The sequence below is a fragment of the Eucyclogobius newberryi genome, unplaced genomic scaffold, assembly GCF_026437365.1.
Source record: "Eucyclogobius newberryi isolate DKJ021-1_F unplaced genomic scaffold, fEucNew1.0.hap1 SCAF_17, whole genome shotgun sequence".
Classification (NCBI taxonomy): Eukaryota; Metazoa; Chordata; class Actinopteri; order Gobiiformes; family Gobiidae; genus Eucyclogobius; species Eucyclogobius newberryi.
The window spans coordinates 32,337,443-32,348,943 of NW_027315801.1; the positions used below are offsets into that span (position 1 = coordinate 32,337,443).

An 11,501-nucleotide genomic window follows, 5' to 3' on the forward strand; every position below is an offset into this window, starting at 1 on the left:
GACAGACTTTTGGCCCTCAGCTCCCCGCCTTTGCCAGGATTGGTTAATTTAAGAACGTCTGGTGGTATTTTCACTGCTGCCTGTCAATCAACCTCCACCTGGTGTATTCCTATGTGCGATGAGTGGAGTGAGTCACATGGCACCCTTTTTGATAAGTGCGATTTCCTGTTTCTCACCCACACAAAAGATGCTGCGGTGGTTCTCACAGCAACAGACAGCGACCAATTACAAAAAAATATAGTCGGGATGTGCCACGGTCTGACATTTAGAAAGCCAATTATTTAGAGTAGAGTGTTTTGTTTTTGAGTTGTGTTAAAAGTAGTAAAAATCATCATATTGGCCGTTTAAATGATTGGATTCACTCATTTTGTCCCATTAAAAGTCATTGTTTAAGTGTTTTTACTGGGTAATTTTGACTTCTGTGCCAAACAACTGCAGAAGACCCATGTGCGTTTTTCATTTTTATCACCTCTTTTTTATCAGAACGAGCAACAACTTAATAGCTTGTCTGTTTGATGAGGCCACGCACTCCCTGTGTACACTTTCCAGTTCACAACACTTCCTTCTTTGTACTTCTAATATTGCTATTGCTTTTGTCAACTGTGTCTACATCCTGACCCAATTTCCTGACACTGAACAAAATCTTTACTTGCTGCCAAACAGTCTAGCCAACAAACTTACAGACGACCACGAGCTGTTATTCTTTTTTAGTGGTCGTAATGTTTTGCAATGATTGTGCTTCAATTAATCACACCACTTTACCGGGTCACTGTGTTCTGATTCTTATTAAATGCAAAGCAAACACTCAAAGCTGGCATGACAGTTTGATCTGTTTCATCAGTTACAGGACAGAGGGACAGTACAAATCAAACACTCTGGACTGGACCCTGAGGCGATGGCTTATTGTTTCTGGGGGCCCGAGATAACAGGCCTATCTCCGCCGTTCAGACACGACCGCCGCAGCGGCTTCATCTCGTCACGCGGAGCAGTTAACGTTTAATCCAGAAACACCTTGCATTGAAGCACAAAGGCGACATCGTTTGGCCAGCTGGGAGCCACACATCCCTCCCTCCCGCTCTCTCGTAAAACACTTTTGGGTATTTTGTAGCTGTGGACAGAGTATGTACATGTTTTATCTCTGTGAACGACAATAGTGTAGCCGACTAGAGTTAATGGAAACTTACTGGCCAGAAGACGAGGTCCCAGAGTACATATATGGCATAAACACAACTTTCCATCACAAGCTTTTCCAGCGAGGAACATGGTGTTGTTTATGCCGCTAACCAGAGGAAAACGACCTGACACAGCAGCTGAAGAGAACAACAACATTGCCACTTTATTAGGTACAGCGTGTGCGGCTTGAACTGGCTAGTTACTTACGTGTTTCCATTGCAGTTTCATTACTAATTTCCGCAAAAACCTCATGCCAATTAGGTTTAGGCTTTCAACTAGTGTGAATGTTCAATGTTACGTACATCTGAAACGTTTCCCTCAAGTGTGCAATAGGCCTCAATTGGCAGCTCTAAGCATTATTGACGTATATCTGCGCAGTAACGCTACCACTATGACAAAAACACATTTAAGATGCCGGCCTTTAGTGGAGCATGTACAGCATTATGAATGAATGAAGTCTTGTAACCAGACAAATGAGAGTTTTGACTCTTGAAGACATCGTCTCTGGAACTAGCTGACCATTGTCCTAGTGTCCCGGTTGCACCCATTGTCTATAACAAGACCCATAGTTATAGACTCACACAAGAGTAAAAGATGAAGGAATATTCCTGCTGTGTTACACTTTTTTCCATTACAGTAGATGTGCTTACCTATAGACTGTACATGATTTCACATAAAAAAAACAAATGTTGAAATGCGCTACAGTGTCGTGTGAATCTAGATTTTTATTGTCATACTTGTGCTACTGTTTTCAGTATAAATTCCTACATCGATCATCTAGGTGTACCACTCTACCAAAAATGACTCAGTCTTAATGACAGATGTATCGAAGGCTTGCTGTGTCTCTGGCTATCTCCGTCTGGGCTCCTGTGCAGTACATGGATCAAACGTTTACCGTACATAAGATGCGCAACGTTTTCACTTCCGAGTCGTCCACCTGCTCTCGTAACAAGCCAACCATGCATCGTGTCTGTCTCCGGTCTGATCTGCCACCTCCTGAGTGCTCAAGTCAACATCTGATCTAATACTAAGACTTCCTAATGCACATCGCCGTTCCTTCACAGTATGAAAATTAAGTGCTACACAATTAAATGCTGGAGTAAAAAGGTCCTGCTTATTGTCTGACGTAGTCCTCGTATCTAGGTCCAAATGTGATGGTTTGAGATACACAATGCGGTGGCCATCTTGTCCAGTTCAAACCACCATAGGCGTATCTGAGAACACTGAGCTTATTGACTCCGCCACGGACTTCTTTCTCTTGCCTTTCATGAGCGATCCAGCCTCTGCGTCCTGGTCTTCCTCCTCTTCGTCGTCTTCCTCCTCGTCACCGTTGGGGTTGAGCTTGCCATTTTGCCCCTGGGAGTTCTTGGAGTCGATGAATGCGACGTGCCGGTTTATTTCTGCTTTCAACGCCGGGTCCTCATGGGTTGGCGTGACGCTTAGCATGGAGGAGTGAATGCTGTCGTCGCCTCTGCCTTTGTCCTTGTTGGGACAGCAGAAGCAGCGGCACGGCGTCAGGTACAGGTACATGAGGACCAGGACCACGCTCGCTAGACAACCCACTAATGTTGTGTAGGCTGTGTTAAGACTTTCCCCGCTTCTATCCATGGTGAAATTATGCACTTTAAGCACAATGTAGACGGTCTCGTTGAATCCCTCGCTTGTCGCGAAGCACGTATAGGTCCCAGAATCATCCGCCTTCACTGGGCTGACCTGCAAATTCCCATCGTACAACACTTTTGCCGTTTGGTTATTTCCTGCTATGACAGGTACGTTCCCGGGCAGCGTCCAAGACTTAAACATATTTCTGTGCTTTGTATCACACTTGAGAAGTAACGTCTGCTCCAAAAATGCCTCCTCGTCTTCCTCTTTGAACGTACTGCAGTTCATGTAATCATGGCTAAGGTCAAAGGCGAGGACTTGGGTTTTTTGGGGACCAGGCAAGACACACGTATAGTCGTCTTTGAAGTCCACGGCGGAGTTGAGTTTTCGGATATACCAGTGGGCTAAAAGAGTGTAAAGGTCACAATTACAATGCAAAGGATTGTTGTGAAAGTAAAGACCGTTTTTGATATAGGCAGGGAGGACTCTCAGCTCGTCTATAGGCAGAACTGCAATACGATTTGAAGACATGTCCAACAAGCTTAGTTTTTCCAAGCGCGACTTCTCCTTAACGAGCTCTGCGGGGAACCGAGAGATTTGGTTTTGGCTAAGGTAAAGCTTCTGCAAGTTGATCATTGTGATAAAAGCTGCACGGTCGATCTGGGATATTCTATTGTTGTACAAAAGAAGAACCTCTAAGTTCACCAACGGCTCGAAGATAAACTCGTCAAGTAGCCGTAGATTGTTAGAAGACAAATCCAAGTAGCGCAGGTGCTTCACGTAAATAAACGCTTCTGACGACAAAAAGGTAATTTCATTGTGGCTCGCGAGCAAGTTATGGAGATTGGGCAGACGGTCGGGCGTCCACTCCGCTTTTAGCCTCTTAAGTTCGTTGTAGCTGAGGTCCAGGACAACGGTGTAGGTGGGGATGTTGAACGGGACTTCCGTCAGGTTCATCTTGGAGCAGCTGACGATGTTGGAGGCGCAGATGCAGATTTTGTGGCAGTTGAGGGTGGTCATGTGGGCCAGCGGCAGCCACAGCAGGACGGTCCCAAGAGAGAGAAGCAGGGTCCATCTGGGACATTGGGGGCGCCACTGAGGTAGTTGGTCCAACATGATGGAAATCCCAGGTTTAAAGCGATCCCATTGTTAAAGAGCAAGCTACAAGAAAGAGCAGAAACACAATTGAATGCTGTGATAAATGTGCACACACTTTTGCAAGGCACTGTACAATTGCAGTTCTCTATAGTAAAGGCGCAATGGACGATTTTTCGGCGATTCGAGAACGCAGGCGGAAGTGCGCATGTGCACTCCCCCGTGTGGACTGATACAACACACACGTGCGTTTGTTTATTAGCGCAACGGAGCGCAACGCATCGCTCGACTCCCGTAGATTTCTGTCCACTTCTGCGTCAGCTCGAACTGTCTTTATTTTGCCCCGTACACTGAGGGAACTATATTATGATAGATCCATGCGCTTAGGCACGCGGAAACGTGGGGACGAACCGCACGCGGCTGCAGGTGAGCGGTAGGTGCGTTTTATGATTGATACGTGGCAGGACAAATGGTTTATCCACGCCACGAGGAAATATGATAAAAAATTTGCTGAAAAAAATCGTCCATTCCACCTTTAACACATTGGTTTATCATATTTATTATAGTTTATCCTCAAATGTCTTGGCGTAAGTGCCCGTTAGTAGAGTTAGACGGCACTAAATGAACTTAATTTTGTGTTTGCTAAAGAAAAATGAATCACTGAAACTTCAGATCTGGTGGGGATGTCAAATCACCAACTAAAAATCTTAGGGGCATGTGATTTACTTTATTATTACCATTTAAGCTATTCAATTATTGAATATATTAACAGTCATTTCTCTCCATGGTTTGTGCTTTACTGCATCATGCAAGGTGACTTACAGCTTCCTCTGAAGAAGTCTCGTCCGCCACATGGAGCCATAACATAATTGCAGTTCCAGTCTTTATGTATAATGAGTGAATTATTTAAATTGATCATTTGGAATCAAGTGTAAATGTAATTCCCCGCACACCTCCTTCACGTCTCTAACGACACAAGACGCACTTCGATCGCCTTCAAACAGGTTTTTAAACACCAGTCGGTTGGGATGATAAACACAAAGACGCGTAATCTCGTGACCATTCACAAAATGTCCTTGTGAGACGCGCTGATTTGGCACTGCACCACTCTCCACGACAACAAACGCGCACAACATGGAAACGTGAGAGATGGAGAGGGAAGCAGGAGGAAGGAAGCAAGGAAGGAAGCAAGGAAGGAGGGCAAAACAGAAGCCTTACCTTGAGCCAACGCCGAAAAGGATGCAGTGTCTCCGGGTCGTATCTACTCCATCCAGCCCTGTGCGTCTCCTCTCTGTGCGTGCGTCAAGTTCCGATGACAACGGTGGATGCAAAAAAAAAAAATAGAGAGGAGGGTTGAACACTACACACTAGAGATGCCCTGGCCAGAATAATCCACGCACCATCCAATAAACGGTCACAAAAAATGACGCTTAAAAAAACGTGAAAGAGAAACGGTCCCTTTTCAGCTGTGATGGACAAAAAAGAGGCGATGTTTAAATGCGCGTCTTGCCTGGTCTAAACAGGTCGAGATGCGCGGATAATTGGCGTCGTTTGAGCGAGATCCGTGCGCCGTCTGCTCCTATCAGCGGCCATTGGTATAATTAGCAGGGAGCAGCTTCCGAGTGACAGGCGCCCGCCCGGTGAGGAGAGGCGCAGTGCGGAGGGCCGGAGCGCGCGCGTCCCGGGAGCCGCGGACAACGAGATGTGGTCAAGGTCCAGGAGGAAGTGTTGTTCGGCAATGACACAAGCCCCGACTCTGATGAACCCGATACACGCGGATACACAATACCAAATGTCACCGGTGAGAAGTTCATTAAAGGATGTGTAAGTCCATGGGTGGATTTAGTCACTGGTGTCAAATCAAACCAGTCACAGCAGCTGTATAAGTCCCCTGACATGCAGACTAGGTCAATTAGTTATTTATTAATTATTGACTCTCTACTGCTTGAATCTTGTCATAAAAAATATAGAAAATGTACACACAGTAAATATTGAACTGCAGAAATATTGTTCCTGCTACAATTTATTGAATGAAAAGTCAACAGTAACTATCTTGCCAAGCTGCTTGGGTTTGAAAGATTGTTTAGATTCATTAGGTTAAGATAAGATAATCCTTTATTCACACATGGGGAAATTTCATTGTTGGAACGCAGGTAGATACAGAGGAAAAGGACAGATAACTTATAGGAAGTTTAAAAAAAAAACACTCTGAATAGAAGAACTCTTATAAACAAAACTCTTATAAACAAAAACTCCTATAGACAAAACCTCTCATTTCCTAATAAGGAATGGAGGGGGAAAATAAATAAAGATAAAAAATAAAATAAAAAACAGCTAGCGTAAGACAAGATAATACTAATAATAATGGTAAAATAAACACTCTATTTTCATCAGTTATAGGCACATGAATGTGACACTATGCATGTGAGTACGACAGGTTGATTTGCTCCATGACATTTCCCTTTCATAAGAAGTTTAAGCTATAACTAGACTCTATTTGGCTTTTGATCGACATGAAAATAATAAACTGAAATATGTAACACCTTAAATTGTGCCAACAGTTCTTTCTGTTGCGTTTGTTTGGTCTGAATGAGTCTGTTTGCCGTCACCAAAAGTCACCAGAACAAGAATGTTCTGTTCCACCTTGTTCCGCTTGTATTTCTTTGTAGTCATTTGATTTTGTCACTTGTAAAATTGATATTGTCACTCGCCACTGACAGTTTCAGTTACACTTATGAGTCATTGTTTTGATTTATTAGTCATGAGCTGTATTCACTGTGACAATCTACAATTAAATAGTAATTCAATTAAATCATTCACTGAAATAACAACAGAATTTGAGATTCAACAGTGACCTTCAAAATTACTACATCATTACGTCATTTTTAGTTTCAGCTCTGGACAAGCACTTCATTTGCTGAATTTATCTACTATGTTACCCTCTTACGAAAGCATTGGAGGTTCTGTTCCTCTGACCCTGTCCACGTTATGTGCGTCACATTTTAGAAATATTTGAAAATGAAAATGAAATAAATTGCAACAGAGAATACTCACACATGCCCAATAAAGAGATCTTGTGCTTCCTCTTCCACGCTCCTAAAAAATATAACAAATATTTCAAATAGTTTGAAATATTCCTTCTGCCTTCTGCGCGAATGGGAATATGCAGTTGAATTAATAACGTCACTGTATTCAACTTAAATACTTGAGATACTGATGCTGGTTGATACATGTGTTTAAGTCTTTGTACAGCTTTGTTTATGAGGGCCCACTGAGGAGGGAAAACCTTGTCATTTTTATTCAAGTGAATCCACCCACACATAGATTTTGGAGATCTTTTAGGGTTTTCCTGAATTTGCACATTTGCAGCGGCAAATTTAGCACAGCTCTGAACAAGCAAGTCGAGCCAAAAAGCTGCTGCACCACCAAGCCTCCCACTCAACACGCCTCATAAACCAGCTAATGAATGAGGATTAGCTCTAGGGGGCAGGGAGTCACCATCATATATATCATTATTACCTCAATCACTGATAATGCATATTTATCTAGTTTTTTTTTTCCTCAATACAAGTTGCTTCTCAGTTTAGTAGTATATCGTTCACTCTCCAGCAACAGCATATCAATAACAAAATAGTTATATCTTTTAGTGCGCCATTTTCAGATCAGTTTTGAATTTGTTTTCCCAGATGACACATGTATGGCCTCAAACTTGTAAAAACACAGTGCTACTTTAAGTTACTTTTCACTTTTCTCTCATACGTTTTGTTATGAACTATACCACATTATGCTTTTTTTTTATTATTCAAAAGGTAGTTTAAACTTTGCATGTTTGAACCTATTGCATACAGCTATGAAAAGCAGACCACAGGTTTGCAATATTTGTGAAATAAATATGAAGTCATTGTCATGTGATTGCAGTCCCTTAAATGTCATTTTCTTTCACTTGACACATCGAATGCGCCAATATGAAACTCGAAAGGTACAAAGCGTGTAAAGAACAAGAAAGACTTTGTGTTTTCGGTCAGAATGTTCAGGTCCAAACACCTAAAGGCACAAGAACAAAACCTGCAGGATCAGCCTGTTCTTGATTGGCTGCCAATATACAAGCTCATTTTACCAGCACAGGTTCATCTCCCACCACTTTGCCCTCAGTCCTCACTCCGTGCTTCTGTGTTACTTAATATGACTTAAGGTTGGACAATGCATTTCACTCAAATGTGGTGAACATGATTATATTTCAGATTTCACTAAACATTTTGCCTATTTGGCCCCATTATTTTTTTTTTTATAATTGTATTTCCTGGCTGGACATGGGCAGCAGGAGGTAATTCCACAACTGTTACCTAGCAACCATATTGTAAACAAGGGCCAAAATCCATATAAATTACACATATAAATTACATAATTCAGGTGATATGTATTATATTACCTGATAACAACTTTATTTTGTTGAATTTTTTGATTGAACTGAAAATTGTGTCAGTTAAGTGTAAATTGTCTCTGTTTTCAATGGCACGTCGCATATTGATTACATCACAGAGGGATTCCCTTTTAGAATGATCACTTCCTGTAATTTCAAAGTTTTATTTTTCAAAACGTCTTCACAAATTGCAACTTCATGGATGTAAAACTATGCAAAATATTTACCACAGGTTCTATACCATCAGAGACTAAGGGGAACCTGTCATTTAGGCTTTGAGCCCCTTTGTCTCCTTGTTTCTCTTGTATTTCACTTTCAAAAGTCTATTTGTCTATTCACATCCCAGCCCCAGGTGTGAAAGTCTAGCCCTCTGTTATTGCAGCTCCTGTGTTGGAGATGTGAGATGTAGTGATTATTGTCTGACTGCACTTCCTGCTGTGACCAGTGTGTTGCCATGGGAACAGCCCTGTGACTGTTTTGGCTCTGGATCAGGCTGCTGTGGCCTTGTTTTGTCCTGTGTTCTTGCTCAAATGGACTTCTTGGTACAAAGAAATTACTTCTAGAGATCTTTACTTGTATTTCGGTTATTCTGCTTCAGTTAAAACACCTGTATGTTTTAGTGTGATAATATCCCTGCGTTATGTTTTGCAGTTTTACAATATTTGTTTTCATCAATGTTGTTTTTCTGATTTGTCAGAAAGGTTTCTTCATAATCTACAATCATTTTAATTGCATCCACCCTTTCCTTCTACCTCAACTTACTTATGTAGCGTAGCCTTAAAGGTGCACTGTGTCCCAAAAATCAGACAAACGTTACTTTCAGCAGCAGCACACCTAACTGACGCGCAGAGCACCATTAATGATTAAGTGTAGTCAGAATAGTAAAGTGGAGTGGCTCTAGTGTCCTGGGCCTCACCCCGATGTGCCCTGATCAAGTTTCAAACTTCAATCAAACACTAAGCACTTGATCAAGCCAGATAATGTGCTGTATGCATGCAGTGAGTTTGTCCCTGTTCACCTGCCTCTTAAAGCCGATCGCAAACACAACGGTCTTTACACAACGCTCAAACTAATGCATGAAACTAGAGCCACACGGCACTTCATTCGACCGGCAGCTGCAGACACACAAAGACAAGTCATGTACTGCTCGCTCTTTGGCCGCAGTTTATGTATAATATGTGTCTTCTGATTGCACAGGGGATGCAAATATATTAACAAATTGTAGAAAATAATATCTATAAAATAGTTACAAAAACCTTTTGTGTAGCGGAAAGGCAGGTGAGCATTTGTGAGGTCACGTGTCTGATTCATAATTCAATGCTGGATTTGAATATACTGCTATACAGTCCTACCAATTTTCAGAAAGGACATGGTTTGATGTGTTAGGGTTTGGGGGGTAAAACGCTTTGGCAAAAGCAGTGTGACAGAGGCAAATAGGTTTTAACCCTTGTGCCACCCTCAAAATAGTGTGCGGTGGGTTAAATACATTTGATTAAAGTTCTGGATGGATGAGGGAGACAGCGCGAGGGTTAAAACAGGATTTAACCTTATCTAGATTGGACTAGTCTGGGTCAAGGCCACCTAACCACTATAAGGTTCCAGACAAGCATTAGTATATGTCTGTCGCCCTAGACTCTGCTGAATAATGTACTTGCTTTAAATAAATAGTGTCAGTGGTGTGTTTTACTCATCAAGGGTTATGCTATGTCTGCATGCCTCACAAACTCCTCATAATGACAACATCTAAATAAACATTGGAATGGAACATTTTTTGAAACCTGGAAAGAAAAACTGAAATTAAAATGGCATTTGTTACTGCAGTGAAGAGATAATTGCTCCACTTGATCAACAACCCACTTTTCTGCCACATTTCTGTAAGAGCTTGTACCTGTTTAGTCCTGATGTAGGCTAGAATAAGTGTGGAGCTCACATGGTTGTATAAACGCTTGTGATGTCTTCTCCGCACATCTCCGTCTCTCTGGCATCTCTTAGCAACAGGCCGCGCTTCAGTCGAAAGGCTTTTCCTGGTGAATCACGAGATAAGGCCATGATGAGTGTCAGAGAGGGGCAGACCAAACGAAAACAATAGACAAGATCAGCAAGCAGGGCACTATTGTTTTCAGACAATTAGCGCTGTCGCTGATGCGGCCCCAAAGAGCCTGTAATAACGAAGAAATGAGCTCAGATTTGACAACTTGAAGGTTTCACACATAACATTATGCAAATGCAGCATCAAAAGGGGCATTTGAATTTAATTTTGATTACCAGTTCACTTCTCAGTTGTTCGAATGAGCACATATGTTGGTATAAAGTTGAGTTATATTAGGTACATTTGCATTTTAACCTCTTTAATCAGGCTTTTAGCTCAGTTTATGATCACTTTCATTGTGCATTTGTTAAGCTTTTGGTTGTATTTGTATCCTCTTTAACCCCTAACCCAAGCGCATACTCACTAACTAACCCTAACATGTTTGACTAATCATTTATTTAAAACATAATAAAATAATAGTATTTATTTAAGATTTAGCTAAAAATATTGCTCATAGTTTTCTCGGATAATTTTGGTGTGTATAATTTTTATGCCACATTGTATTGATGATCATTCCTGCACTGCATTTCTATTGAAATTTGCAGATACTCAATTTTGACAACGTGCTATTTCTCAATCAGATTAAGGTTAGGATCAGAGTTGGTGACAGGGACAAGTGATTTAATTAAGGTTGGGGTCTTTGCAAACGTGACATACCGGTAATTATGTAGAGGTAAAGCCATAACTGTTACTAGGCAACTATACACAGTTATTTACACAATAGTTATCATTTGACAAGTACAGGATCTTAATTTTGTGAAGGGAATGTTTCAACTGACAGGGGGGGAAATTGTTCTTTGTGCATAAATTGTCCCTGCATTTTGGATGGATTTGATGTGTTGATGACATAGAACACAAAAGCTGCTGCTGCTGCTGCTTCTTGTCATAAAAAAATGTCCATCCTGTTTTCACCTCCGTGAAGTTGTTATGAGTTTTAAACCGGTTAATCTGTTTCTCTCGGGTGAAGTAAAGGCAGATGATTGTGGACTGCTCCTTTGGGGAATACAGATGTTGCTCTACTAATTAACTGTGGAATCTCTAATCTCCAATAAAACTAAGTCCCTCAATCTGTCAATAGGAAATGAATGATTAGGAAGGGCTTTGCATAATCAAACAGTGATT

The 11,501-nt window shown here is 41.5% G+C and overlaps 1 protein-coding gene across 1 annotated transcript; it reads right to left on the minus strand.

Annotated features, from left to right (window-relative positions):
* Positions 1-1,311: 1,311 nt before the first annotated feature.
* On the minus strand, positions 1,312-5,157 carry amigo1 (adhesion molecule with Ig-like domain 1). Its single transcript, XM_072450101.1, has 2 exons — positions 5,089-5,157; positions 1,312-3,936 (listed from the first exon to the last, which is right to left on the minus strand). The coding sequence occupies exon 2, from the start codon at positions 3,889-3,891 to the stop codon at positions 2,368-2,370; it is 1,524 nt and encodes a 507-aa protein (XP_072306202.1). The 5' UTR covers positions 3,892-3,936; positions 5,089-5,157; the 3' UTR covers positions 1,312-2,367.
* Positions 5,158-11,501: the final 6,344 nt, after the last annotated feature.